The sequence below is a fragment of the Miniopterus natalensis genome, chromosome 21, assembly GCF_054644295.1.
Source record: "Miniopterus natalensis isolate mMinNat1 chromosome 21, mMinNat1.hap1, whole genome shotgun sequence".
Classification (NCBI taxonomy): Eukaryota; Metazoa; Chordata; class Mammalia; order Chiroptera; family Miniopteridae; genus Miniopterus; species Miniopterus natalensis.
Genome location: NC_142101.1, coordinates 4,731,994 through 4,757,421, shown reverse-complemented (window position 1 = coordinate 4,757,421; position 25,428 = coordinate 4,731,994). Strand labels below are relative to the sequence as shown.

The 25,428-nt window shown below is 47.5% G+C and overlaps 1 protein-coding gene across 1 annotated transcript in view; it reads right to left on the bottom strand.

The window, feature by feature from the left end:
- Positions 1 to 274: 274 nt before the first annotated feature.
- Positions 275 to 25,428, bottom strand: part of NID1 (nidogen 1) — a 72,257-nt gene continuing 47,103 nt past the window's right edge. The window contains exons 12-20 of the mRNA XM_087828888.1: positions 24,695 to 24,817; positions 12,844 to 13,071; positions 11,475 to 11,647; positions 8,709 to 8,835; positions 5,020 to 5,191; positions 4,113 to 4,270; positions 2,858 to 2,981; positions 2,106 to 2,218; positions 275 to 1,194 (exon numbers count right to left, since the gene is read on the bottom strand). Of these exons, the coding sequence (XP_087685014.1) occupies positions 1,073 to 1,194; positions 2,106 to 2,218; positions 2,858 to 2,981; positions 4,113 to 4,270; positions 5,020 to 5,191; positions 8,709 to 8,835; positions 11,475 to 11,647; positions 12,844 to 13,071; positions 24,695 to 24,817 (1,340 nt within the window). The 3' untranslated portion in view covers positions 275 to 1,072. The remainder of the gene's footprint in view (positions 1,195 to 2,105; positions 2,219 to 2,857; positions 2,982 to 4,112; positions 4,271 to 5,019; positions 5,192 to 8,708; positions 8,836 to 11,474; positions 11,648 to 12,843; positions 13,072 to 24,694; positions 24,818 to 25,428) is intronic.

The window sequence follows — 25,428 nt, the reverse complement described above, 5'->3', positions numbered from 1 at the left end:
TGGAGGTGAGGATTGAAGAAAAACAGCTCATCTTCAGAACTAAACGAGGAAACTGAAATGTTTCTAAATGAAAACAATGTCCAAAAGGGTGATTTGGGGTGTATGACTGAGTTAGTGTTAAAGCCAATCACAAGCCCCTCAGTCTTTTGTGGACTCAACTGGGAAACAAACTACTCTCATAACAATGGAGTCCAAAGATTATCAAATGGTTGTCTTTCCATTGTGAATCAACCTCCTGATATTAATTTCTTTATTCAGAGAGGATAGAGGAAGATTTATTACCAAAAATTTTATTTTTATTTTCTGCACTAATATTTTATATAGCTGTAAACTCAAGGAGTCATCCAACACTTGAATAAACTGGGGTAACAGTTAATAAGCACCTTCAATGGTTTCCACAGTTCAAGAATTTACCATTTAAAAAAGTTATAAAAATTATACAAAATCATGACAAACATTTGATATAGAGAGCTTGATATAGAATGATAAATATAAAAAGAAAGTGAAACTAATTTATGGATTGGGCTATATAAACGATCTACATGTTCCCCAAACCTTGTGATTCTTGGGGATATATTTGCCCCTGAAAACAAACTCCAATTATTCACAGAAAGGGTGTCTCCCAATTCAAGCTCCAATGGGCTGCGGCCCTGGCTGTTATTAAGGAGCTGACAAAGTCATGGGTGTGTCAGTGAGGTTGAGCTTGTAAGGCCACAGGGAAGGTGCAGCTCAGGCCTGGGAGGTCTGTTCACCACTGGGGTGCTAAGCCAGGGAACACTTCCAGAGCACAGGGATGGGGCATATAACCCTCACTCAGGGCTGTATATGCTTGCCTAAGGGTCTGGAATTTGATTTGGGAGGGGGGACACGACAGTGGTCCTGTCTTTGTGTAGGAAAAGAGACTTTCCCATTCCAGAAGCTCAGGGCTTATGTTTTCGGGACAATGAGGGAACGTTGTTGAGGCTCAGGCTGGTGGCCACTCAGCCACCAAGTCAGACAGTTTTTAGTCTAGACCCTTTGAAGTAGGGTGTTGCTGTGAAATACTTGGTGAGGGAACAAGGCACTCTTGTCTTCATTTCCGCTCGATACAGTCAACTCCCAGTGTGTTGTCAGGGCAACGGCAGGTCCTGCTTCCTGGGGTGGCCAAGCAGAGATGGGTGCAGCCACCATTGTTCACTGAGCAGTAGTTGTGACCTGGAAGAGGCAGCAAACAGTTCAACAGCCCTCTAAGAGCACAGAGGCCAAGGCTGTGGGGGCTCCAGGGAGGAGGGAAGGCAGTTCCAGGCACTCAGCTAAGCTCACCTCCTGGCTGTTTCCTCAGCATTGAGGATTTGCCAGATAGTCAAAAAGCCTGAATTCTGATTTGGGGGCCATGTGGATCTCAGGGAGAGCAGTCTTGCTCTGATTATAACACTGAGTTGGAATTTGAAGCACAAAGTACCCTCTATCTAGCTTGCTCACTTGACTTGGCACTTGACTGGGGGGAGGAGGGAAGCCAGAGAGGAGAGTACATGAGGGGAAAGGCCTTGAAGAGCCAGCACAGGCTCCAGAGCCAGGCTGCCTAGATGCCCCTGGCCCTGCCACTGTCAGCTGTGTGACTTTGGGCAAGTGGCTTCGGTTTCCTTTCTTACAAAATGAGCACAATACGAGTACCTACCTCATTGGGTTGCTATGAGGATTAAATGAACTAATGGATACAAAGCACTTAGAACAATGAGGGAGTTAATCTATGCAAAGCACCCAGTTTACAGTGCTATATCCATGTCTGTAATTATTTTGATGGTTAATTACTGTTGTTGCTGTTAGGCCAAGTAAGTGGACTTTCAAAGCAGCAGAGAGAGATCCTAACATTGATGATGTTCCTGTTTGGTACCCGAAGACCACATGCTTCTAGACCCAGACCAAGATTCAGTGCTTTTCCCTGTCCAATGAATTCCCGAATGTTTCCTAGTCATCTGACTCACCCACCAAATAATGAAGACCCTTGATGAAAGGGACTGCGTCTCACCTGCCATGTGATCAGCTGCACAGGCAACAGCCAGAGTGTGGGCTCCGAGTCCCAGGGTGCCCTTGGCCCCTGAACAGTAAGAGCACAGGTGATTTACCTTGGGGACACTGAGACAGCGCAGTGGTGATGCCATACAGCCGGGTCTGCTTCAGGGGATGGAAGGTGTCCGTCTCTCTGGAAACAGCAAGATCTACAGCAGCCACAGAATTCCTACAAGAACCAAAGGACAGAAGGTAAAACAATCTGATGGCTCCAACTTTATAGAGCAGCCTCTTTCACAGTTTAGGGGATAAACTAGAGGCTGTAAACAGATACCCTTGCCTTGCTCCCTAGCCATCCCTCCCTCCGCTGGGGTGGGTCAAGCCTGCATTTCTCTGTCTCCTTCAAAAAGGACAAAAACCAGCTGGCATCCCCTCCTTTGGCACTGAATTCCAAGCTGGGAAACCTGCTTCCTACACAGATGCCCCTGGCCCAGCGCTTGCTCGGTTTAACCCTCCTTTCTGCAGGAAGGGGTGGTCAAGGTGCTGTGGCAGTTTAAGAATAATGAAGTGGGGCATGGAGTGGGCATGGAGCCCACCAGCCAAGGGACTGGGCCAGCTCTCGGGGAAAGGGCAGCATGCTCAGTGCTCAGAAAACCTGAGATTACAGACTTGAAGCTGCTGCCCATACTGCGGCATCCACGTGATAAATGGTGCGCCCTCTCCCTCAGGAGCCCTGCCTTGCCCTATCCAGACAACCAGAAGGCCAGGGCAGAGGGGGCATTTAGAAGGTAGGAGGTCAAGCAAAGCAGCAGAGGCAAGGGCTCAGCCTCCCAGAGGTGAAGGGTTGCTGGTCAGGCCGCTGACATACGTCTTCCAGTCCGTGTAATACAGATTCTTCCCGAAGCTCGTGACCGAAAAAGGATACTGGAGCCCTTCAAGAACCCTGCGTCTGCTGGGCTGCCCAGGCTGCAGGCACTCGGCCCGGCTGGTGCCTGTGTGAGAGAGAACAAGTCGTTCATTGTTTGCACAAGAAATGGCCCCTTTGTGTCACTGAGCAAGAGCAATGAGAGCGGGGGCAAGAGAAATCCGGCATGACAATGGTGGATCCTGGGGAACGCAAGAGATGTGCTCCTCACGACTGGAAAGCCGCCCCTTCTCTCTTGCCCTTGTTGGTCAACACCCACCTCCATCGGCACCCACGCTGGCTCTGCTGGGAGGTGAGTGGGGCAGAGCTCATTCCCGGAGCAGCGGGGGCTCAAGGGGAAGGCAGCACCTTCCGGCTCTCACTAGTCCGTCCTCCCTGAAGCCTCCCAGATCCCTCCCTGAATTCAGGGCCTACAAACTAAACAGCACTGCTGGCCAGCACGTATGCCGGCCGCATGCCCGTGCCCGTGACGACTAAGGCTGCGTTCCCTTTAACCGCACACCTTACCTCTTGTGCGCTCCAAGTGCAAGACTAATCCCTACACCCCTGCGGCACCAGAGCAGGTTCTCCAGAGATGGATGGACGACTAATGTTCCTCCCTGAGCACCCTGCCCATAGTCCCTGCCCGAGGGATACCCCAAACCTGCCAGGGCTGGGGCACATGTCAGAAGGATATTACTTTACCTCCCTTGGCTCAAGTCCTGCCCTGGCCCCTGGGCACAAGTGGGAGCTACAGGAATGCAAGCTGTGACTAATAGATACCACAATGGGGACAGGCTCTGGGGTCGGCAAACTTTTCTTAAAGGACCAGATAGTAACTATTTTAGGTTCTGTGGGCCAAGAGGCAAAATCAAGGACATTAAGTAGGCATTTATGTAACCATTTAAAATGTAATGTTTAAAAATGTAAAAACTGTTTCCAGGTCCTGGGTTACACCAGAGCAGGTGGCAGGCTGGACTGGCGCATGGGCTGTAGTTTGCTGACCCTAGACTCAAATGATGGAGGATTCCCCCCTCCCCCCAGATAAATTGTGAATTTCAGAGCAAGGATATGCAGCTACTTCTGTGCAGGAAAGAAAAGGTTATCTCATGCCCTTTTCCCATCATGGATCCTCTTGATGTACAGACACAGTGGCTCCCAGTGGGTCACACAACTGTCTGGTTAAAGAGAAAAGGCACTCCTCCACCCCAGGAGTCACCTGCATCCACCCAGCAGAGCTGGGACGAGTAGGCATCAAAGGTCAGCCCGTTGGGCAGGCCCAGGTCATCCTGCACGAGGACCCTCCGGTTTGTGCCATCCATGTAGGAAGTCTCAATTTTGGGGCTGTCCCTGTTCCAGTCTGTCCAATAAAGGTTCCTAGAGGAGAGCAATGAGGGGAAAGAGGAGGAGAAATAATGAAGATGCATGAGAGAGAGTTTATTAAAAAAACACATGGAAAGAACGTGTGATGAAGACGTGAGCAGACGTGAAAACACAGACTGGCTAAAAAGGACCTGGAGTTAACAAGACACACTTTCCTTTGGTTCTTCACATGAACTGGTTATTCTGTGAATATTGAATTCACTTCCCTTCAATATCTCAAAGCTGTTAAAAAAGATCAGGCTGGTATAAGCACATGGGAACCACATGTGCTCTCACCACACAGGGAGGCATAGACCGGTGACAGGGCCTCAGCAGCGAGAGCCCAGGGCCTGGTGTGTCACACTCGGACCTTGCAGTAGGAAAGGGAGAGAAAGCACTGAGGTGCTGACGAAACCATCAGAGGGGTCTCTAAGGTGTTCATGCTGGGTGGCCCCAGGGAGCAGCCCCGGGGTACATTTGTACTTGAAGCTCTTCTGAAGCTCTTCATAAAACTTGGCTACTGATCCACATTCAACCCACATGGAAGTACCCAACTTACAGTCAGTCCCCTGGTAAAAGACCTGCAAGTGGAACAGGCATCAAGCCCACAATGTAACATGGGTTGTGGCATTTCACTGTGGACGCTGATCACCACCAGCTGTCGGCACTCATTTCAGGGTGACATTGCGTTGGAGCCTAACACTGAGCACCCAGAAGGGTGGGGCAAGCACAGAGCACACACACACAGACTGACACCACAGTACCCTCTCACGGAGTCCACCACGATGCCTCTGGGATTCACCAGATCCGTCTCAAACAGCACCCGGCGCTGGGTGCCGTCCAGCTTTGCAACTTCTATTCGATCCAGGCGAGAGTCTGTCCAGAAGAGGTTGCGGCCAAGGTGGTCAAGGGCAATGCCTTCTGGGCTTCCAAGATCTAAAGCAAACGCAGAACATGTCTGATTGGTCTGAGCAGGTAAGAACCAGTTTTTTTGATTGCTCAGTGCTGTTTCACAGGACGTCCAATCCTGGCACTTTGAGAAAACTAACGGGAACGTAACATGCTTGCTGTTTATGAGATAAGCAACACTCAAAGTGACAAATTATAAATGCCACACATTCACTTGGTAGATGTTTGGGTCCAAACAATGCCGAAGCTTTGGCCCCACCGTCAAAGAGCTGAGCCAACTCTGACCGAGTTCTGGTTCTCTGGGAGAAGGGGAGGAACCTGGACTCAGCCTGCGGAGACCAGGGAAGGATTCCGGGGGAGGTAACATTCATGAAGCTGGCTCCTGAAGTAGTAGTCTCCCAGGCAAAATCCTGGATAAGGGTTTTCCAGGACATGGGACAAGCACACAGGCATAAAGGAAGACTGGACATGGCCTGGACTGACCCCTGTAAACTGCATGGCTGCAAAGCATGAGGGTGGGGGCTTGGCCAGAGATAAGTTGGGATGCCATGCTGATGATCTTACAGCTTGTCCCACAGGCAAGGGGGAGGCACAGGAAGATACTAAGATGAGGAATGAAACAGTTTTATCATTTCATTAATTACCAAGGGAAAAGGTCATTTCAGAGAAACAATATAGGTAAGAAATCATAGCTAATTTTAACTTGACACAAGTATTAGGAGTACAAAGAAGGGGTGTCAGTCACCCAAAGTAACACTCCTGGAATCTTCACTAGGTTACAAGTAACTGACTCCCAGCCAGGAGCTGCCACAGGGTAAGCTGGCCATGGTGTGGACTTCAGTGCCCACCTAGCTAGTAGGAAGGTCAGACTGCAGTGGTTTCCTGGCTGTAAGCAAAATCAAAACCCTACCAGAGTTTCCTGTGTCACTCAGGGTTTCTCCTCCTCTCTGATTAGAGAATTGAAAGTCACTCATTATAGTAGGAAGGGAAGAAGTGGAGGGGTAAGCTGCCCTAACTGAGGACTCTGGGGTTTGAGGGAATCATTGAAAAGTTTGTTCATCAGTATGTGAGCAAGTCAGACCTCAGCCCCACACTGGCCTCCAGCAGAGAGCTACACGATCGAGACTGTGGATACTAGAAATGTCAGAGCCTTGAAAGGACACCCCTGCCCCCGCCCCGCTGAGGGAGTTTATTAAGAATAAGAAACAACCCTTGAACAAGGTCTTCATTATTTAAACTCAAAATAGAGATTTTCAAAGTATGAAAATATGCCCCACATCCCTAGAGGTGAAGGGACAGCAAGAATGACCTCCAAAGGCCCCTTTGGACTTTCAAAGCAGAAAAAATCATGCTGGGGTCCATTTGCAATGAGCACATCCTGTGCAAGTGACAGGAGCTAATCAGGCACACAAAGCAGAGTGACAGGGGCTGCTCAGGGAGAGGCTGCTCAGTGAGTCTCGTATTTACAAGACACCTGGGAGCCCTGACTTTAATCCCAAGAGCAACCCACCCTCCTCCCCCCACCAGGGAACACTTCTATATGGGCCACAGTGCTGATGAAGGGCATGGAAACGCCCCCCTTTACTGGGGAGTCATGGTGAGAAGCAAAGACAGCAAGGCAATATATTCAGGGGACAGATTAGGGTACCTCTTAAAGCTATTTCATCAGGACTTTAACTCAAGGAGAGAAAGAGAAGCCCAGGATTCCGACTGGAGGAGGTAAGGAGGACAAGCGAAAGGAGACCAGTCGCTGCCACGCTCCTTCCTAGGGACACGCCGACTATGCCAGGATGGACACAACATGCAAGTTCCTTTCTCTTTTTAGGTAAAAAAATCGATTCCCTTCCTTCTACAAGGATCGCCTCCTGGTTTACTTGTTTTCACAGTGGGCTTCTGCCTGGAACATCTCACTGTGCTCACAGCATTCCTGGCCCAGAAGCAACAGGAAATAGCAGCGATGACCTGCCCCCCCCCCCACTGGGTTGTGAAGTCAAATCCCAGTAACAGCAACATTTTTAACAGAGAAACAGGATGCAAAAGGACGTTTCCAAACTTCTGTTCATTAAACCAAACCATGAAAACCAGCATATGTTGTTTAAATCCCACATAAGCTTCCAGAAAAGGATGCTGGGTCTCTGTGCAAGCCAGTCGGGTTTATCTTGACTCAATCCCGGTGGCGTTGTCTCTTATGACGGGGCCGAGGAAAGAAAATGCCCCAGGGGCTGTTCCACAGGCAAAAGAACCTTCTGGAATATCAATTGTGTGGGAAATGTTAACCAGGAAACTGTAAAGCCACATTCAGCCCCAAGTAAAGAGAATACCAAATGCTCGTGCATTTCAAAGCTCTGTCTCTGATCTGAGTGTTTTGCGGAGGAAGCAAGATGATTTTACACAACAAGCAGCCCCAGCAAAACCACATCAGCGGCCCTTTCCAGGACAGGGGGATTTTTGCAGAGTCCTTGCATTTCGGTTTTAACAGTCTTTAGTGTTGATAAAACACAACCATGTAAAATCGTCTTGACTTGTTGAACGCATGCATCAAAATAGTGCATAGAGCCCCAGCTTAAATCAGCACCCGTATGCTAAGGAACTGAAGCTACATGTTGAGGGGTAGCCTGTGCCAAAGCTTTGGGAACTTTACCGTCAATAATGCAACAAAGATTGAGGGGCCCTGGCCCAGTGGCTCGGTTGGTTGGAGTGCTGTTTCATACACCAAAGGGTGGCAGGTTTGATTCCTGGTCAGGGCACATACCCAGGTTGCGGGTTCAATCCCCGGCTGTGGAGCATGCAGGAGGCAACCAATCGATGTTTCTCCTCTCTCACATCTCTCTCTCTCTCTCCAACTCCCCTTCTCCCCACCCCACCCCCTTTCCACTCTCTAAAATCAATAAAAAAAAAAAAGAGAATGAGGGAAACCTGTAAGAGCTCAGCTTGGTTTGCTGGACTCCTCTGGAACAGGCAATCTGAACACGTGAGGGGGCGGGGGTAGGCAGAGGAGACCACTCCCATGAAGTGGCCACCCTTTATTTACCTTGAACACAGTCTTGGGAACAGACTCAACTACCATGGATAGTATTGGCCAATATGCTTGTGACCCTCCAGCTGTATGATTCGTGTGCCTGGTGCCTGTGGGAAAACCCTAATGGAGCACGAGGTGGGGAGCCACTCTGAGAATTAATTCTATACATTCTCCAGCAGCTGGAGGAAGAATGTATAACCAACTGAAAGGCTGAGTATGGCCTTTACTGTTCATTGAAACTGGCTACATAAGCTTTCAGAGAATGGCACACACTTACCCTGTTTTAGTTTTATTCTCCTTAGACTAGCAACACATCCCAGGTGAGGTGTTGGAGATTCCAGGATGAGTCCTCGGAGGACTCTTCAGAGAAGGCTGGAAAGGGTAGTGTTTGAGGCCAAGGGCCCGGCCCCTCTGAAGTCGCCATATCCTGGGAGCAACATACACTCGATCCATCCACTCTCCCCCAAGAGCCACTTGGGCTGCTAGAAGCAAAACCAAAAAGGAAGAAGGGTCCTTCTTGCCCACCTTGTCGAATGATGGTGGTTGGCTCCCCGCCATGCAGACTGGCTCTCCCAATGGAAGGCTCACTGATGTCCGTCCAGTAAACCACCTTGTCCACACAGTCGAAAGCCAGTCCAATGATGACTTTATCCTGGAAGTACAGACGGCGGTGAGAGGGGCCCACCCACCAGCACCTGAGTGACCTGTGATGGTGGGAACTGCATGTGCTTTTGTGCCTTGTTCTATCAAGTGTCTTTAAGACTTGTGTCTGTTTTAAGACGTTTATTATTGAGTTGTAGGAGTTCTTCATAGATTTCAGAAAAAAAATCTCTTGTTATCTATATATGCGTGTGTGTTTATATATTTTCTCAGTACACAGATTACTTTCTCATTTTCTTAATGGTGTTTTTGAAGAGAAAAAGGTTTTTATTTTATTAAATCCAACTTATTTTTATTTTTTCTTATGGTTAATGCTCTTTGTATATTACCTAAAAAAATCTTTACCGACCTGAGTATCATTAAAAAAAGAAATATAAGACATAAATATTGGGAAGGAAGAGGCAAACCCACTCTATTCCAAGACAATATGATTGTTACTGCAGAAAATCCTGGGGAAATCTATAAAACTATTATAACTAATCATTGAATCTAGCAAGGCTGCAGTATACAAGGTCAATATAAACTGTATTTCTACTGGCAAAAAATGAAATTTGAAAACAATGTTTACAATAGCATCAAAAACAAAGTATTTAAGGATAAATATTTTTAAATGTGCAATATTCGACATGGAATACTATAAAACAATGCAGAATGAAGTTAAAGACTCAAATAAATTAAGAGATAAATTAGTTTAACGAACTGTAAGATTTAATATTGCTAACAGACCAATTCTCTCTAAACAGAGTTAAAGATTTTCAGTGCTATCTTTATTAAAATCCCAGCAGGCTTATTCTGGGAGGGGAGGGTGCAGAAGCTGACAAGCTTACTCTAAAAAGTGTACAGAAGTGCAAAGTGAGGCTCTGGGACCACAGAAGCAGAGGATAGGATGATCTTTCAGTGGGAAAATCAGGGCTCTCAACAGACACTTGTCCCTCAAGAGGGCAGGTCAAAAAAGGGCAGAGAGACCCGTACCTTCCACCACACACAAGAGTTAACTCAGAATGAACCAAAGGCCTTGATGTAGGAGCTAAATTTAAAAACTTAGGAGAAAACACAGGGGGAAACCTAGTAACACTGGATTTGTCAATGATTTCTTGGATATGACATCAAGAACAAAAATAGATAAATTGGACTTTGTCAAAATTCAAAACATTTGAAAATAAAAGGACACAATCAACAGAGTGAAAGGCAACCCATGAAGGGGGAGAAAATATCTGCAAAACGGTATCTAATAAGGGGTTACCATCTATAATATATAAAGAACTCCTACAACTCAATAATGACAACAAAAAACACCCCAATTACAAAACGGGCAAAGGATATGAATAAACATTTCTCCAAAGAAGATACACGAATGGTCCTCAAGTGCAGGAGAAGGTACTCAACATCACTAAGCACAGAGAAACGCAAATCAAACCACAACGATACACCATTTCACATCTATCAGGACAGCTACTACTGAAAAACAGAAGATGGTAAGTGTTGGCAAGGTGGCAGAGAAACTGGAACCTTTGTGCTCTGCTGGTGGGAATGTAAAATGGTGCAGCTGTCAAGGAAACAGTACGGCAGTTTCTCGAAAAAATTAAAATAGAATTACCATAGGATTCAGCAATTCCACATTGGGGTTATATCCAAAAGAAGGGAAAGCAGGCACTCAAGCATTTGTGCACCCATGTTCATAGCAGCACTACTCACAACAGCCAAAAGATGGAAGCAACCATGTCCACTGATGGATGAATGAACACAATGTGGCATGTCCATATAACAGAATACTATTCAGCCTTAAAAAGGAAATTCTGACACATGCTACAATATGGATGAACTTGAAGACAATATGCAAAGTGAAGTAAGGCAGTTACAAGAGGACAGATACTGTGCGATTCCACTTACATGAGATGCTTAGGGTAGGCAAAGTCATAGAGACAGAACACAGAAGGGCGGTTTTTAGGGGCGAGGGAAAGGAGGGAAAGAGAGCTAGAGTTTAACGGGCATAAAACGTCCATTTGGGATGGTGAAAAGTTGTGGAAACACTGTGATGATGGTTGCACGACACTGCAGAAGTGCTTAATGCCACTGAGTGATACCCTTGAAAATGATGAAGGTGGTAATAAACAGATAAATACAAAGGACACAGTGGCTAGTCACCCTGCATGTCAGTACCCTCCCACCTCCATTTCTGCTTTTCAGAGCCTCACAGCCTCTCCCCTTGGGTCTTGGGGGAAAATGACTTTCCCAGAGAACTAACTTGTTCTCACTCTGAGTGTGCTGGAGGCTACACGGGAAGAGAAGCGACCACCCTTGGGGGTTTGTTTCACGAGGCAACAGGAGAACACCAAGATCACTCACACTTCGTTAGCAGATACTGCCTGAGTGCCGAGCACCGTTTGGAACCCCACCGTGAAGAAATGCCTCCACGGACCGGATAGGCAGTTTTATATTCTTGGTGGGAAGGTGCACGTCTGATCCAGAGCACACACACTGACGTGTGCATCAGTAGTGCTGAGAGTGTGATGAGACAAAGCAGGACAAGGAGACAGCGCTGCCAGACAGGCTTCTCTGAGGCGGGCCTGACTACCCTGCTTGTTTCTCCAGGCCTCCCCATATCACCAGGTGTGACATGCCAACACTCACCGGGACATGCAGCAATGCCTTGGCTTCCATCTTCTTCATGGTACTTCCCTCCAGCGGAAGGCGCTCTATCTTCCCAGCCTGGGCAAAGAGTAAGTGGGTTCCAGGGGGCAGAGGGATCACGGCGGGAGGAACTGAGGGTCCATGGTGAATCGGAGGAGCCACTGTGCTCAGACCTAGGGCGTAGGAGAGGTCAGTGAGCAAGGCCTGAGTGCAGCAGGAATACACACATGCACACACACATGCACACAAACCCACACACCAGGTCACGTCACCTTTGGGCACCACACACCTCAGGCACACAATGACCATTTTATATCTGAAAGCAGGGGAGCAAAAAGACCTCAAAGGGCATTTGTGAAGATAACACAGGGCTAGGTGTAACATTAAAGGTCAAGTCAAGAAAAGGTCTGGCCTCTCCTTACTGGAAATGGAAGCCACCTCACTGTGCACGCCTGCTTCGGATGTGGGTGACAGTGAACCCAACAGTGGCGCACGGCGCCCCACCCACAGGGAGCTCACCCACAGGGATGGCTGCTGAGCTCTGTAATGAAGACTGTCAGAGAGGATTGGCTTACGTGCAGTTTCAGGGTGGGCAATCTCAGACCCATGGCAGCAAAGTGCCCCTCTGGGCTTGCCAGAGCGTGAGGACCAGGGATGATTCTCCCTTGGACTAGGCCTTGCCTCCTAACTACTGGCCCTAATGCCGCGCATGGCTCCCTGGCTCACCTGACAAGAGTGTCCCAGGAGGGGACAGGCAGCCTGTGCTGCAGGGTAAGGGGCATGGAAGACATGTCGAGAAACCTGGGTCCCACTGCTACGGCTGTCACAGAACCAGCTGCAGAAACCTCCAAAGCTCTTTGCTCTTTGAATCCTAAATGACCTGGTACCTAATGGGCCCAGGGCACAACTAGAAAGGAGTCCAGTGTCCCAGGGTGAGAACCGTTCCCACCACCTGAGGAAGCAAGGCCCTGGGTTTCTACCATGCCTGCAATGCCCCAATGCAGAGACATTGGGAGGCCAGGCCACCCACTGCAGGGTGTTCACCCCGGGACACATGCCCTCTCTGCTATCAGCATGGCTGCAGCAGAGCCACCAGTCATTTGCACAGAACAGGAAAGTGAGAGCGCGACGAGGGGGGAGTGATAGAGAGCAGTGAGGAATGCTGAGGGAGACAAAGAAGAGGGGTGAGAGGAGAGAAACGGAGGGAGGCAATGGGGTTCAAGCCAGGGGAGCTTTCAGGATTTGGGGCAGCAGAAAGCGCCACCTGTGTCTTCAGCAGGGCCCCACTGTGGTGTTCACAGGCACTCGGGTCTCTGGTCCTCAGGCCTTTCTAAGGCCCAAGTCTAAGCACGCACTGCCCCCAACTTACAGGGGGGCCTCATCCCGGACCTGGTCCTGGTGCCCTCCAGCTCACGGCCGTCGCGGTCCACGCACCAGCAGTAGCCGGAGCTGCCATGGCACTGGGTGGGCACATAGTGCCCGTGCTCGTCACACTCAGGGACAAACAGCCCCAGGGGTAGGGGTTGCTGTGGGCCAGCCACCCCCGCTGTCCTGAGAATGTGTTCTCGCTGGAGCTGGCAGCGGGTTTTCTCCGCTTCTGTCAGAGACAAGAAAGGGGACATGTCAGCTGTGTCATCATCAGGGGTTCACTGCAGCAGAGCTGCGTGGTCACCACTGGGTCATGTTTTACTAACTTTTTAAAATTTAAATGATGCATGTTATTTAATGGACTTAATAGTCAAGAAGATTGTGTTTACATTTTCTTCTCTCCTGGGCAATTTTTCTTTTCAAGATTGAGGCAAAATTGACATTAACACAAAATGAATGATCTTAAGTGATGGATTCAACAGCATTTAGTAGTCACAATGCTGTGTGGCCACCCCCTCTATCTAGTTCCAACACAATTCTTCCAGCAAAGGAAACCCCACATCTCCTGAGCAGTGGCTCCCATCCCCCCAACCCCGCCCCCCAGCAACCACCAATCTGTTCCATGGCTCAGAATTTACCTGCTCTGGACACTTCACATAAGTGGGAACACACAACATTTGAGTTCTGTGCCTGGCTGCTTTCACTCGGCAGAATGTGTTCAGGCTAATTCAAGTTGTAGCCATGTTATCAGTACTTCCTTCCTTTCTGTGGCTGAACAACATTCTATTCTGTTTGTCCACTCAGGAGTTATAGACAGCCCTGAAATTTGTTTTAAATTTTTCTTTTAAGTTTTTCTTGAATTTGTCTTTTTTTATCACTCAAGCTTCTGGACTACCCACAATTAGTCACAAAGACTTGGGGACTAAACACACAGGGCACAGTTACCAATATGTATGTTTCCCTTCAATGACACACTCATGTTTGGCACAAAACATGGCCTCTTAACTGTGCGACTCAGACCCCAGAGCAGGAAATACTTCTGACTCTGCGGGGAATTGCTGATAACAGCTATGGCCTGGAATAAACAACTCCGACCCCAGGCAGAGCTGCAGCTGGTTCCACACAGCTCGAGTCCGGCCATCACAGGGCCAGGCCAGCCGTGCAGGCACCGGCGGGAACCCTGACTACATTCACCCCAACGGCACCCTATAGCTGCCAGTCTCTTCCAGGCCTTTCTATGTGCTATTCACTGTGCGTGCCCCCTCCCCCCAAGTTAATCCTTCAAACTCGGCTTTGGCATTTCCTCCCTTCCTCCCAGGCCCCGTAGGCTCCTCCACCAGCAGCTGTCACAGGGACACCTCCTGCCCAGCCTCCCTGGGCAGGCTCTAGGCTCCGAGCGCAGCAAGTGACTGCATCTCCCTCACCTGGACGCAGGCAGCACCTGCTGGGTGGAGTGGAGATGCACAGGGAAGGGCCCACAGGGCAGCCCTCAGGAGCTCGCAGTCTGGAGGGACCAGTGAACACAGGTACAGTCCAGCCAGAGAGTCCTGACAGAAGGGCCAGCATAGGACAAGCAGGAGGGGTGGGACTCCACCTGATGTTCCTGCTAAGGGTCGCAAGTCAGTATTTTCGGCTTTGTGGGTCATATGGTCTCTGTTACAACTACTCAACTCCACGGTTATAGAACGAAAGCAAGAAGTTCAATACATGAATGAATGTGTTCCCATAAAACTCCATACAAGTGGGCACAAGGCCAGATTAGGCCTGTGGGGACTGTACTTGTCAACTTCTGCTCTAGGGCATCACAGATATGCAGGGGAAGTTTTATATGCATATACTAATTCATATGGCATCATGTTACTATATTAGTGTGTTAATTAATATATATACTATAATAATGGAGTATATTTCACAGAATTTTTTCTCTGAGAAATGTTTGTGATTCCTGGTCCCAGCACGCCAGGTGTTGCCTCGGGCAGGTCAACAATGCTGGTTAGGCTGCGACCCCAGTGCAGGAAGCGACGGCAGCAGCAACGGACCCCACAGCCACGTTCTGAGGGGGTGAGTGGAACATGACCAGACAATGCTCACAGGTGAAATGTCTGGCCCTGCGCCCACATTCACTGAGACGCGTCTACACGGGTGGAATGTCCAGTCCTACGCTTATGTTCACTGAGACGCGTCTACACGGGCGGAATGTCCAGTCCTGTGCCCACGTTCACTGAGATGTGTCTACACAAGGCCTGTGGTGACAACCGGTGCGCATGTTGCCATTAAATATTTGAAGTTCTCTGTCTCGTTGCCAGTTCTCACGCTCACCTGCCTGATGTGGCTGCGCCTGGACAAAGCAGTGAGCGTGCAGGGAAGAGCTGTTGCACCTGGCAAAGGAACACTGCTATGCTTTCTCTCTTGTCCCAAAAGCTAACAGTGTAGTAAAAAAACAAAACACATTTGATGTAGGAAGAGTCAAACGAAGCCAGAAATAAACCATCTGGTTGAAAATAAAAATGTTGGGTTTTGTTCACTCTTGGACACAGAATTTGTTTACTTCCTCAACATCTTGCATTTGTATAGGGTTTCAGAGGTTCCACATAAGCTGTCTCCACTCACATTTCATTAATTCTCACTATAATCCTATGAAACAGACAGCCCTGCTTTTTACACAAAATGAGAGAACTGAAGCTCAGGTTGTTGTCAGGGCCAGAGCACAGCTGATTAAATTTTCTTCTCTGTGTTAACCTAAATAACTAATGCTCACATCTGCTCTAGGCCTGGGGAAGAGGGACTTGGGAGGCGCTGGTCCAGCTCGTCCTGTACAGTCTGCACCCCGGCTCCCAGGTGCCAGCTGCTCCCAGCAGTCCTCTGCGTGCACACCTCAGCCGAGCATGGACAGCGATGCCTGTGCTCTGCTGGGTTTCACTTTCTGGCTCATGGCCTCATCTCATCAGTTGCCAGATGGCACATATAGTCCAAGAATGGGAATTTACAGTAAAGGAGAAACGCCAGTCTGATGTGGTTGTCATTCTTACTTTCCGGGGGGTTTACTAAGAACACTGCCACCACCACCACTAATGATGATGATGACAAAGACACCTCTACATGAACTCTCTTCAACTCCCTTCCCGACACTTATCCCCAATCCCGACAGGACGGGAGAGGAAGAATGCCCAGAGCAGGGAGTGAACTAGCAACTAGAACCAGGCGAAAGGGCAGGGGAAGCAGAAACTCATGAAACTGCGGGAAGGGGAAAAGGGCCTCCAGGCTGGGTGCCATCTCATCATGTGAAACTGTCTCCTCGGGCCCCTTGCTGTACATGTCCTCTAGGCCGTAAAAATCACTGTATTCATGATATTTCATGAGTCAGGAACCGCGTGGCCCCCTGAATCCTGACTGTACCTGTTATAATAAGCATTAACTGAAACCTGCTGAGAGCAGGTGCCCTGTGAGCAGCAGGCGTCAGAGCTGGTAGGAGAGGCCAGGGAGCTCCCAGGGCCCCATCAGGGTGGGTACTGTGAGTGGCTGGCTGGGTCCGAACAGGCTGCAGTGGGAGCAGGGAGGAGGGCACCTAGGCCGCCTTGGTCAAAGGCTCACCTCACCCCAAGGGCTACTGCAAGTCCCTAATATGCACAGCATGTGGCTGAGCCAAGCGGCCTGGTGTGGGGCTGAGTGACCTAAGGCCTGAGGTTTTCAGGCTGAGTGAAGGAAGGATGAGAAGCCAAGAAGTTCAGGGTGTTGGTGAGGGTGACTGACACATGCTCCCTGGGATTTAGATGAGAGGACTTGGAAAGAAAGATGGGATGGAGGAGCTGCAAGGCTCAGCAATGACGCCACAGAACCGGAAACAAGGCCCTGGGAGAGCTGTGAGGCTGGGAGTGGTTGGAGGGGCCATGAGGGCCTGGTTTCAGGATCCTCCATAGTCCGACCTCCCAAGGGCTGCCCAACTGCCTCTCCTCTTTATTATCCCGCCCTATCTCCTGTTCAAATCCTACCCATCCTACAAGGCCGAGTGCAGACCCTCTCAGCTCGCTGGGATCTCTCTGTGGGGTCTCCAGCCCCTGGTAAGACAGACTCACTAGGAGTTTTGAGCATTCCCATTTCCTGTCCAATGACAGTGTGACTCCTCCAGAGCACAGACCTTACTACTCACACGCTGAGCACAGTGGCAACGCACAGATGCTTAAGAAACATTCACAATGGCCCAGCCGGGTGTGGCTCAGCGGTTGAGCGTCAACCTAGGATACAGGCGATCGGGGTTCGATTCCCGGTCAGGGCTCATGCCCGGTTGCGGGCTGCAGCCGATCAATGACTCTCTCATCACTGATGTTTCTGTCTCTCTCTCCCTCTCCTTGAAGTCAATAAAGATATATTTTTTAAAAACCTGTTTTAAAAATAATAATAATAATAATTATGGTCGAATCTTAACCCTTTGCGGTCGTTTGCCTACTCTCAGCCACCAAAGCTTTTTTACCGTTCTGGTCGTATGTCTGCTCTCAGCCACCACAGCAAGGAACCGTATGAATCTTAACTCCATTCATGTATCAGTTCATAATTTCTCTGAAAGCTCTTAATTCCAACCAGTACGACACCCATGTCCAAATTTAATACGACCGCAAAGGGTTAAATCTTGTCATCCACAGTGCCCTTGAGAACCAGGATTCTCAATGTGGAAGAAAACAGCTACAGATACAATCTAGAAGAGGTTAAGAAAAACCCTGTAGTCAAGAATTTGAACCGGAAATATCAACAAAAACTCAAGTGTTCCTAGCTCTGAGCATCCCTAGTGCTAAGACTGTGGTCCTGCAATACCATTTTCCACAGAAAGAAACCAGGGCTCAATGGAGAAATGGCTGGTTCTAGTCTGAGGCAGGAAATATACCTGAACCCAAATACACCTTGTCATACCCGAGAGCAAGGAAGCTACTAGGATCGTGTTAAAAGGACCGGGGGCCAACTGGAAGAGGTTCCTGTGGGCCGAAGACGGGACTCAGCGCTACAATGAGTATAATAATTATAGCCGATTGAGACCCATGAGTTTGTAATGATATTAAAAAACTAAAAATGAATTAGTCCCCTTCCAGGGCTGATAAGAAATCAATCTGCTATCCTGACAACTACTAAGTAAGGGTAAGACCCAAGCATCTCTCCTGACTTTCCTTTATGAAATGTACCACTGGGCAAACTAAAGAGTAGATGAGGGGAGCATTTTTTGTAAGTACTCAACTAACAAATGAAAACACACATGATAATACACTTAGACTTATCACCTTTTGCCACCCAGTAAAAATGAAAAGACCTAAGAAATGAGCATCAAGTTCAACTCACAAATGAGAAAGAACGGACAGATCTCACCATGTGCCACTCCCTAGAAATGAACAGGTCTAGGCCAGAATCATAAATGGCTCCTAACATCACGAGACAAGCAGGCTTCATGTGCTTCTGATGGAAGGTAATACACCACCTACTGTCTTGCCAAAGGACTGAACCTGAGTCCGATCAAGCCTCTGGACCCAGCTGCCAGTCTGCAGACATTAGGGTAGAAGAGCACGTTGGACTGCGCCAGGAGTGTGTGTACCATCGGCAAAACCCAGACGGTGGGAAATTCCACAGCTCCAAGGCTTCAATACACAAAATGCAAAGGAGGGGGGGCTGGAAGAGGGAACTACAGATGAAAAGATGAGCAACACTAAATGTATAGTGCTTAGGAATGCACACGTGTGATAAACTATGAAGAAATGCAAGGACGTAACTGCTGTAAAAGTCAAGTTAGTTGTGACTTTTGGGGAGAGGGAGGAGGCTGACTGGGACAAAGCACCAGAAGGGGCTTCTGGGGCTGCTGGTCAAGTCCTGCTTCTTGTCCCATGTGGTAGTTACAGGGTCACCTTAGAATCACTCCTTGGGCTGTACACTTGTTCTGTCTGACTCTCAGTATCTGTTTTATTTAACAATAAAAAGGTAGGATAAAAAGAGAGAATGTGAGAAGACGAAGCGGGTGCAGCAACTCCAGACAACCCTTATGAGGGATTAAATCACAAAGGAGAGGCTGGAACTGGGATGGCGGTGAGAGACGGGTGTGGGGTCAAGGAAAGTCTTTGCTGTTGTCTCTCAAAGGAGAAATCTCACAGCTTCTCTGCAGGCTGACTGGAATTACGCAGGGGAGCCAACAGCAGGAATGCAGATTTCATTAAATGAAGGTTGACTGGAAAACTATAATTTATAATTTACTTTATAAATGTTTTGCTTTTACAGTTGTAAAAGAAGTTGATCCCTAGATTTATCCATAATAAAAACAATCTAAGCCTACACTGGATGCCTTAAGGATATTTTTCTTTTAAAAAGGTCTTGCTCGCCTGGCCGGGCGTGGCTCAGCGGTTGAGCGTTGACCTGGGATCCAGACAATCAGGGTTCGATTCCCAGTCAGGGCACATGCCCGGCCGTGGGCTCGATCAATGACTCTCTCATCATTGAGGTTTCTATCTCTGTCTCTCCCTCTCCTTTCCTCTCTCTGAAATCAATAAAGATATATTAAAAAAAAAAAAAGCTATTTAAAAAAAAAAAAGGTCTTACTCAATTTTGAGAAAATTTCTATAAAAATTATTTTACATAAAAAGTTCAAGAAATCTTTTTGTAAACTAAGAAAATACTCAGGCCTTGTGTTCCTTATTTATAAAACAAAGGAGATAAATTACAGAAGTTCTAGAGTCCATTCTAGGTATAACTAGGAAATTCCTTTTCTGACATCAGGTTTGTTAAAATAAAGTACAAACTGTAACACAAACAACCACACGTAACAAACTAAGTGTACATTCTCTTGATCCGCAGTTTTCTCCCCTTTTAGTTATACTGTCCTAAATGTTTCATCTTCCCTGCAGTCCTACTTCCTGATCTCTTTAATTATCTTTCTCTGTAGGATGTGCGGTGTGAGCCCGATACAGTGGGCTGGTATGTGTGTGTGACTGGTGCCCAGCGTGAGGAGAGGTGCTCAGATTCCACAGGCTTGGTATTTGCCCTTCAGGACCAGGCTTTACATCTCCAGCCCAGGACTTTATTTTATTTTTATTTTAAATATATCTTTATTGATTTCAGAGAGAGGAAGGGAGAGAGCTGAAACATCAATGATTAGAGAGTCACTGATCGGCTGCCTCCTGTGTGCCCCCCACTGAGGATCGAGCCCCGCAACCCAGGCATGTGCCCTGACCCGGAATCGAACTGTGATTTCCTAGATCCTAGGATGATGCTCAACCACTGAGCCACGCCCGCCGGGCAGCCCTAGACTTTTTAGACTCCTCTTTGATCCTCTAATAAGCTCCCCACCTCCCCAAACTAGTCAGTGACTTTCCCCCAGACACTGTCCAGGCAAGGTCGTGGCCGTGGTAGCCCGCTTCCAAGATGGCCCCCAATCTCTACCTCACGGTACTCTCACACTTAACGCAGTTCCCTTTCCCACTGCTGAGGACGGGCCTGTGACTAATAGTATCAGCAGAAGTGACAGCATTGTCACTCCCAAGATTAGGTTACAAAAGGCTTCCATCTTGGGTTCTCTCTCACTTGCCCTGGAGGGAGCTGGCTGCCAGGTCTTGAAGACACTTCAGCAGCCCTGTGCTATGAGAAACAAGGTCTTTGGTCCACGGTCCACGAAGAACTGAGGCCTGCCAACACCACGTGGGCTCTTCAGCCCCAGATGGACCTCAGGGAAGACTGCAGCTCCCTCTGGCTAATGTCTTGACAACCTCATGAGAGACCCTGAACAAGGCCCCACACTGAAGCTGCTCCTGGGTTCCTAACCCGCAGAACTGTGAGATAATAGATGTTTATTGCTTGAAGCTAACTTTGAAGAAAATTTGTTACACAACAAAAGATAACTGATATGGCAGCTTTCAAACTTTCTGACCGTGACCCACTCGGCAATTCAGTACATACACACAGACAGACAGACAGACAGACACACACACACACACACACTCTCTCTCTCTCTCACACGCGCACGCTCTTCCATGCAAGTACAAGCATATATGCAAGTATCCTTTCATAAAACAATATTTATTCCTACTACATACACTCTACATACTCTGATATTTCCTTACTTTGTTTCATCCCATTTCATTTAAAGAAAATGGTGCTAGCAGCCCATTGAACTGACTTCAAAATACATGTGGTTGTGGGGCAGAGCTCGGGAGGATGGGGGTGGGCAGGGGTGGGGAATCATAACTTCTGTTTTGCCTGTTGACACTGCAGTAGTCATGGCTTTAACTGACTCACCCTTAAAGCCAGTTCAGTTGTATTTTTGAATTAGCCCCGCTGCGGAGAGTCAGTGCCAAGTAAATGCCAACTGTCTAATCTCTGCACTTCATTGTCTGGCAAGAGGAGTCCAGATGACAATACACATTACTTTTCTGTTAATAGTTCATAAAATATTTAGTCATACAGACTTCAGAAAAATATGATATGTTCATAATCATGCTAGAAACAGACCCATTAGAACATAAATGCAGCCCCTGTGTAGCCCTGCCCACCTGACCCATTCCCTCTCTGTCACCATCCGGGGAACCTTCTTCTCCAGCTGTTGTCTCTCATTCCCATGCGTGCATTTTATGTTTTCCTTTTTCTCTTTTTTAAAATATATTTTTACTGATTTCAGAGAGAGGAAGAGAGAGGGAGAGGGAGAAACATCAATGATGAGGGTCATTGGTTGGCTGCCTCTTGCACACTCCCTACCAAGGATCGAGCCTGCAACCCGGGCATGTGCCGACTGGGAATCGAAGCACGATCTCCCGGATCCTAGGTCGATGCTCAACCACTAAGCAACACCAGCTGGGCCATTTTATGTTTTATTACATATGGGTACACATGCATCGGTTTATTTCCATAAAGGGTCATATTTTATATAAATGGGATCATACTGCATATATCCTTTTGTAACTTTTTTTTTGCTCAGCATGTTTGAGATTTACCCATTAATTCTAGTTTACTCATTTTAACTGCTGTATATTATTTCAATTGTGTGAAATGTCCCAAAACTCATTTGTCCATTCCTTCTGTTGATAGTCATTTAGATTTCTTTAGGTTACAAACAATACTATATTTTCTAGTGCACATTCTCACTAGTATATAACTGGATGTTGACTTTCTTAAAAGAACAGGATTAACTACATAAACAATCCTAGCAAGTAGCTGTTACTGGTTTCATCCTGGTCCCTCCTTACATCCCAGCCTGCAGGTCTGGATTTGTTTGTTTAGTCAACAGAGCCTTAAAGGGGGGACAAGGAGTCAGGTTTAAAAGAACTTCTTTTTGAACTGGAGATGTGAAGGAAGCCGAAGGAAATAATGAATGTTAGTCATTGTTAATAGCAACTGGAATGTCTCCACTCAAATTATCACGAAGTCTTCTCTGTGCAACTTGCTGATCAGAGTCTCTGGGCATTACTACAGTTTCTACCCATATTTTCAGGAACAGAATGGTGGCCCTGCCTGGGTTCATCTAGGCCGGGGGTTGGAAAACTTCTGTCAAGGGCCAGGTGGTAAACACTTCAGGCTCTGTGGGCCTTTACAGACTCTGCCACAAATTGAACTCAGCCTTTGTAGAATGAAGGCAGCCAGACTATACATAAACAAACAAGCACAACTGTGTTCCAATAAAACTTTATTTACAGAAACAGGTGGGCAGGATTTGACCTATGAGTAGTAGCTTACTGATCATTGTTCTAAGCAGAAAACAACTTAGACCAGCAACAAGTAGTTATATCAAAATTTAAACTTTAATCTGAAAGTTTTCTCCTTTTGGATGATCAACTATCCTAAAAACTGGTCACACTCAGTCCTGCTGAGTGTGGATAAATGCTGCTGGTAGGAGTGGAAACTGGTGCATTCCTTTATTTCTTCAACAACTCTAGACAGCTGTGAGCCCCACCATGGGCCACATACTCCACTGGTTACTGGGGATATAAAAATAAAATACACAGCCTTGGCTGGGTGGCTCAGATGGTTCCAAGGAGCGTAGTCCCATACACCAAATGGCAGCAGGTTTGATTCCTGGTCAGGGCACATACCTAAGTTGCAGGTTCAATCCCTAGTTGGGCTGCATGTGGGAGGCATCTGACCGATGTTTCTCTCTCACATCAATGTTTCTCACTCCCCCCCCCCTAATTAATAAAAATACAAACTAGAATGCACACACATCCTGTCCTCAGGGCACTGACAGGCTAGCGAAGGGGACAGACACTGATATAGTTATTAATTGCTTAAAAAAGTGGTGAAATGGAACTTTCCACTTAGATCTCTTATTGAAACATGGTGGCATAAACCTGTCTGGCCAATAGCAGCAGCAGTAATTAAAAATAATCAGTAACATGACTGGCTAACTCCAGTCAAATACATGGTTACTCTCATGACAGGATCCCACATGGTTATCAGGCTGCATCCAGGCTGGGGTCCATCTGACAGGCCAAGTTTGAGTCAGACCTAACCCTTACTACCTGTGAGACCTCGGCTGCGCCTTTATCTCTAAGTTTTAGCATGAATGTAGATAGTAATAGCGCCTACTTTTAAAAGGTGACTGTAAACAATATATGAAATAGTATACGTAAAGCACTAAGTACACAGTAGGTTCCACAAATGGCAGCCAATTATACCTATTCATCCCACAACCTCTGTTGAGTGCTTCCCGAGTTCCTGGTATTGACCTCAGGCTATCGCTGTCCTTATGATCTAATGAGATTCCACTCAGGTCTTAGGTCAGCAGGCAACCTTAGAAGCTGCACAGCCCAGATGTAACACATAACACCAACAATTCTATGGAGGCCCCAGCCTGCATCTTTCCCCAACTGGTAACCATTCACCCCTGCTCTCACCCCAGCCTAGTTCTATTCCACACAGCTCCAGGAACCTGCAATGGTTAATTTTATGCACTCACTTGACTGGGCCACAGAGAGCCCAGATATGTGGTCAACCATTATTTGGGTATTTCTGTGAGGGTGTTTTGGGTGAGATTAATCTTTAACTCTATGGACTGAGTAAAGCAGTCTGCCCTTCCTAATGAGGGTGAGCCTCACCCAATCAGTAGAAAGCCACAACAGAACAAAAAGGTTGACCTTCCCCAAGTAAGAAAGAATTCTTGCCCAGACAGCGTGGCTCAGTAGTTGAGCGTTGACCTATGAACCACCCAGTCAGAGCACATGCCCAGGTTGGGGGGGGGGGGTCAATCCCCAGTAGGGGGTGTGCAGGAGGTAGCCAATCAATGACTCTCATCATTGACGTTTCTATCTCTTCCCTTCCTCTCTGTGAAATCAATAAAAACATTAAAAAAAGAAAAAAGGACTGATGACCTAACGACTGGGACATGGACTTTTTCCTGCCTTCAGACTCAAATGAAAACATTGGCTTTCTGGTCTCGAGCCTGCCAGCATTCAGACTGGAACTACCCCGTCAACTCTCCTGTCTCCAGCTGGCCAGTGCAGATCTTGGGACTTTCTAGCCTCTATAATCATGTGAGCTAATTTCTTATACTAAATCTCTTTAATATAAATATATATATTTATACATACATCCTATTATTCTGTTTCTCTGGAGAACCTGACTGCTACAGACCAGTTCTTACCCTGCACTGCTGACTCAAGTTACCAGAAAAACCAGACTCCAGGCTGCCAGTATAGGATGGTTCATGCTTGGTACCCCCTGTAGTTAGCAGTACACAACCTGCATGCCTGTTCACTGCAGCCACGCTCTGATTTACCTCAACAGCCCTCAGGACTGCCATGGAGCCTCACACATCCCCACCTCACCTTCCCTCCCAGGGCCATGTACTCAGTACTCACCCATATGGCACCGGCCCACTGACTCCAAATGTCCTAGCACCTTACCTCCAGGCATGCAGCGGAAGCCATCTCCCCGGTAACCAGGTTTGCACTGGCATGAAAAGGAGCCCGGAGTGTTGTAGCAGAAGGCATCAGGGTGACAGCGGCTTGGCTGGCATTCATCCACATCTGCAAAATTGCCCCAGGCCCCAGGACAATGAGATTTCTTCTGGAATCCACAGTTTACACAGCAATTTAAGCCACTTGCTCAACTCTATGGGAACCTGTTTCTGATCTGGTAACAGTGATTTAAAATTCACCCAACATTAATTATCAAACCAGTAACTCCCCAATGTCTATCTTGTGCATTTACAAACTGTTTCACTTTGATGATAATGTTTTCATCAAACGGAAAAAAGGAAGGATTCTTTTGTATTATAAAATGCTTCTTCTCATCATAAATGAGGGCTTCAAAAATGTCTGAGGGTTTGCAGACAGATTAACTGCTGGACAGAAAACCTCAGTGACTAGAGAAAATTCACATGGTCAGTAATGAAGAGACAGTCTCTCAGAAATTATAATCTATCCTAGAAAACCTTGGACTTTTCAGAAATACTTCGTGGTATAAAGCTAAGTAATCCAGCAGAACAAGGGACTGGGGCACTATGTTGACAGTTATTTACCTAAATTATCCACAGAGCCCTGGTGGCCAGCGCAGGACTGTTCAGGTCTGAGAGTTCTGTGGGGTCATTTGCTCTCTATTCCACTCTTTTATTCAATAAGCAAAGCTCATCTTTTTG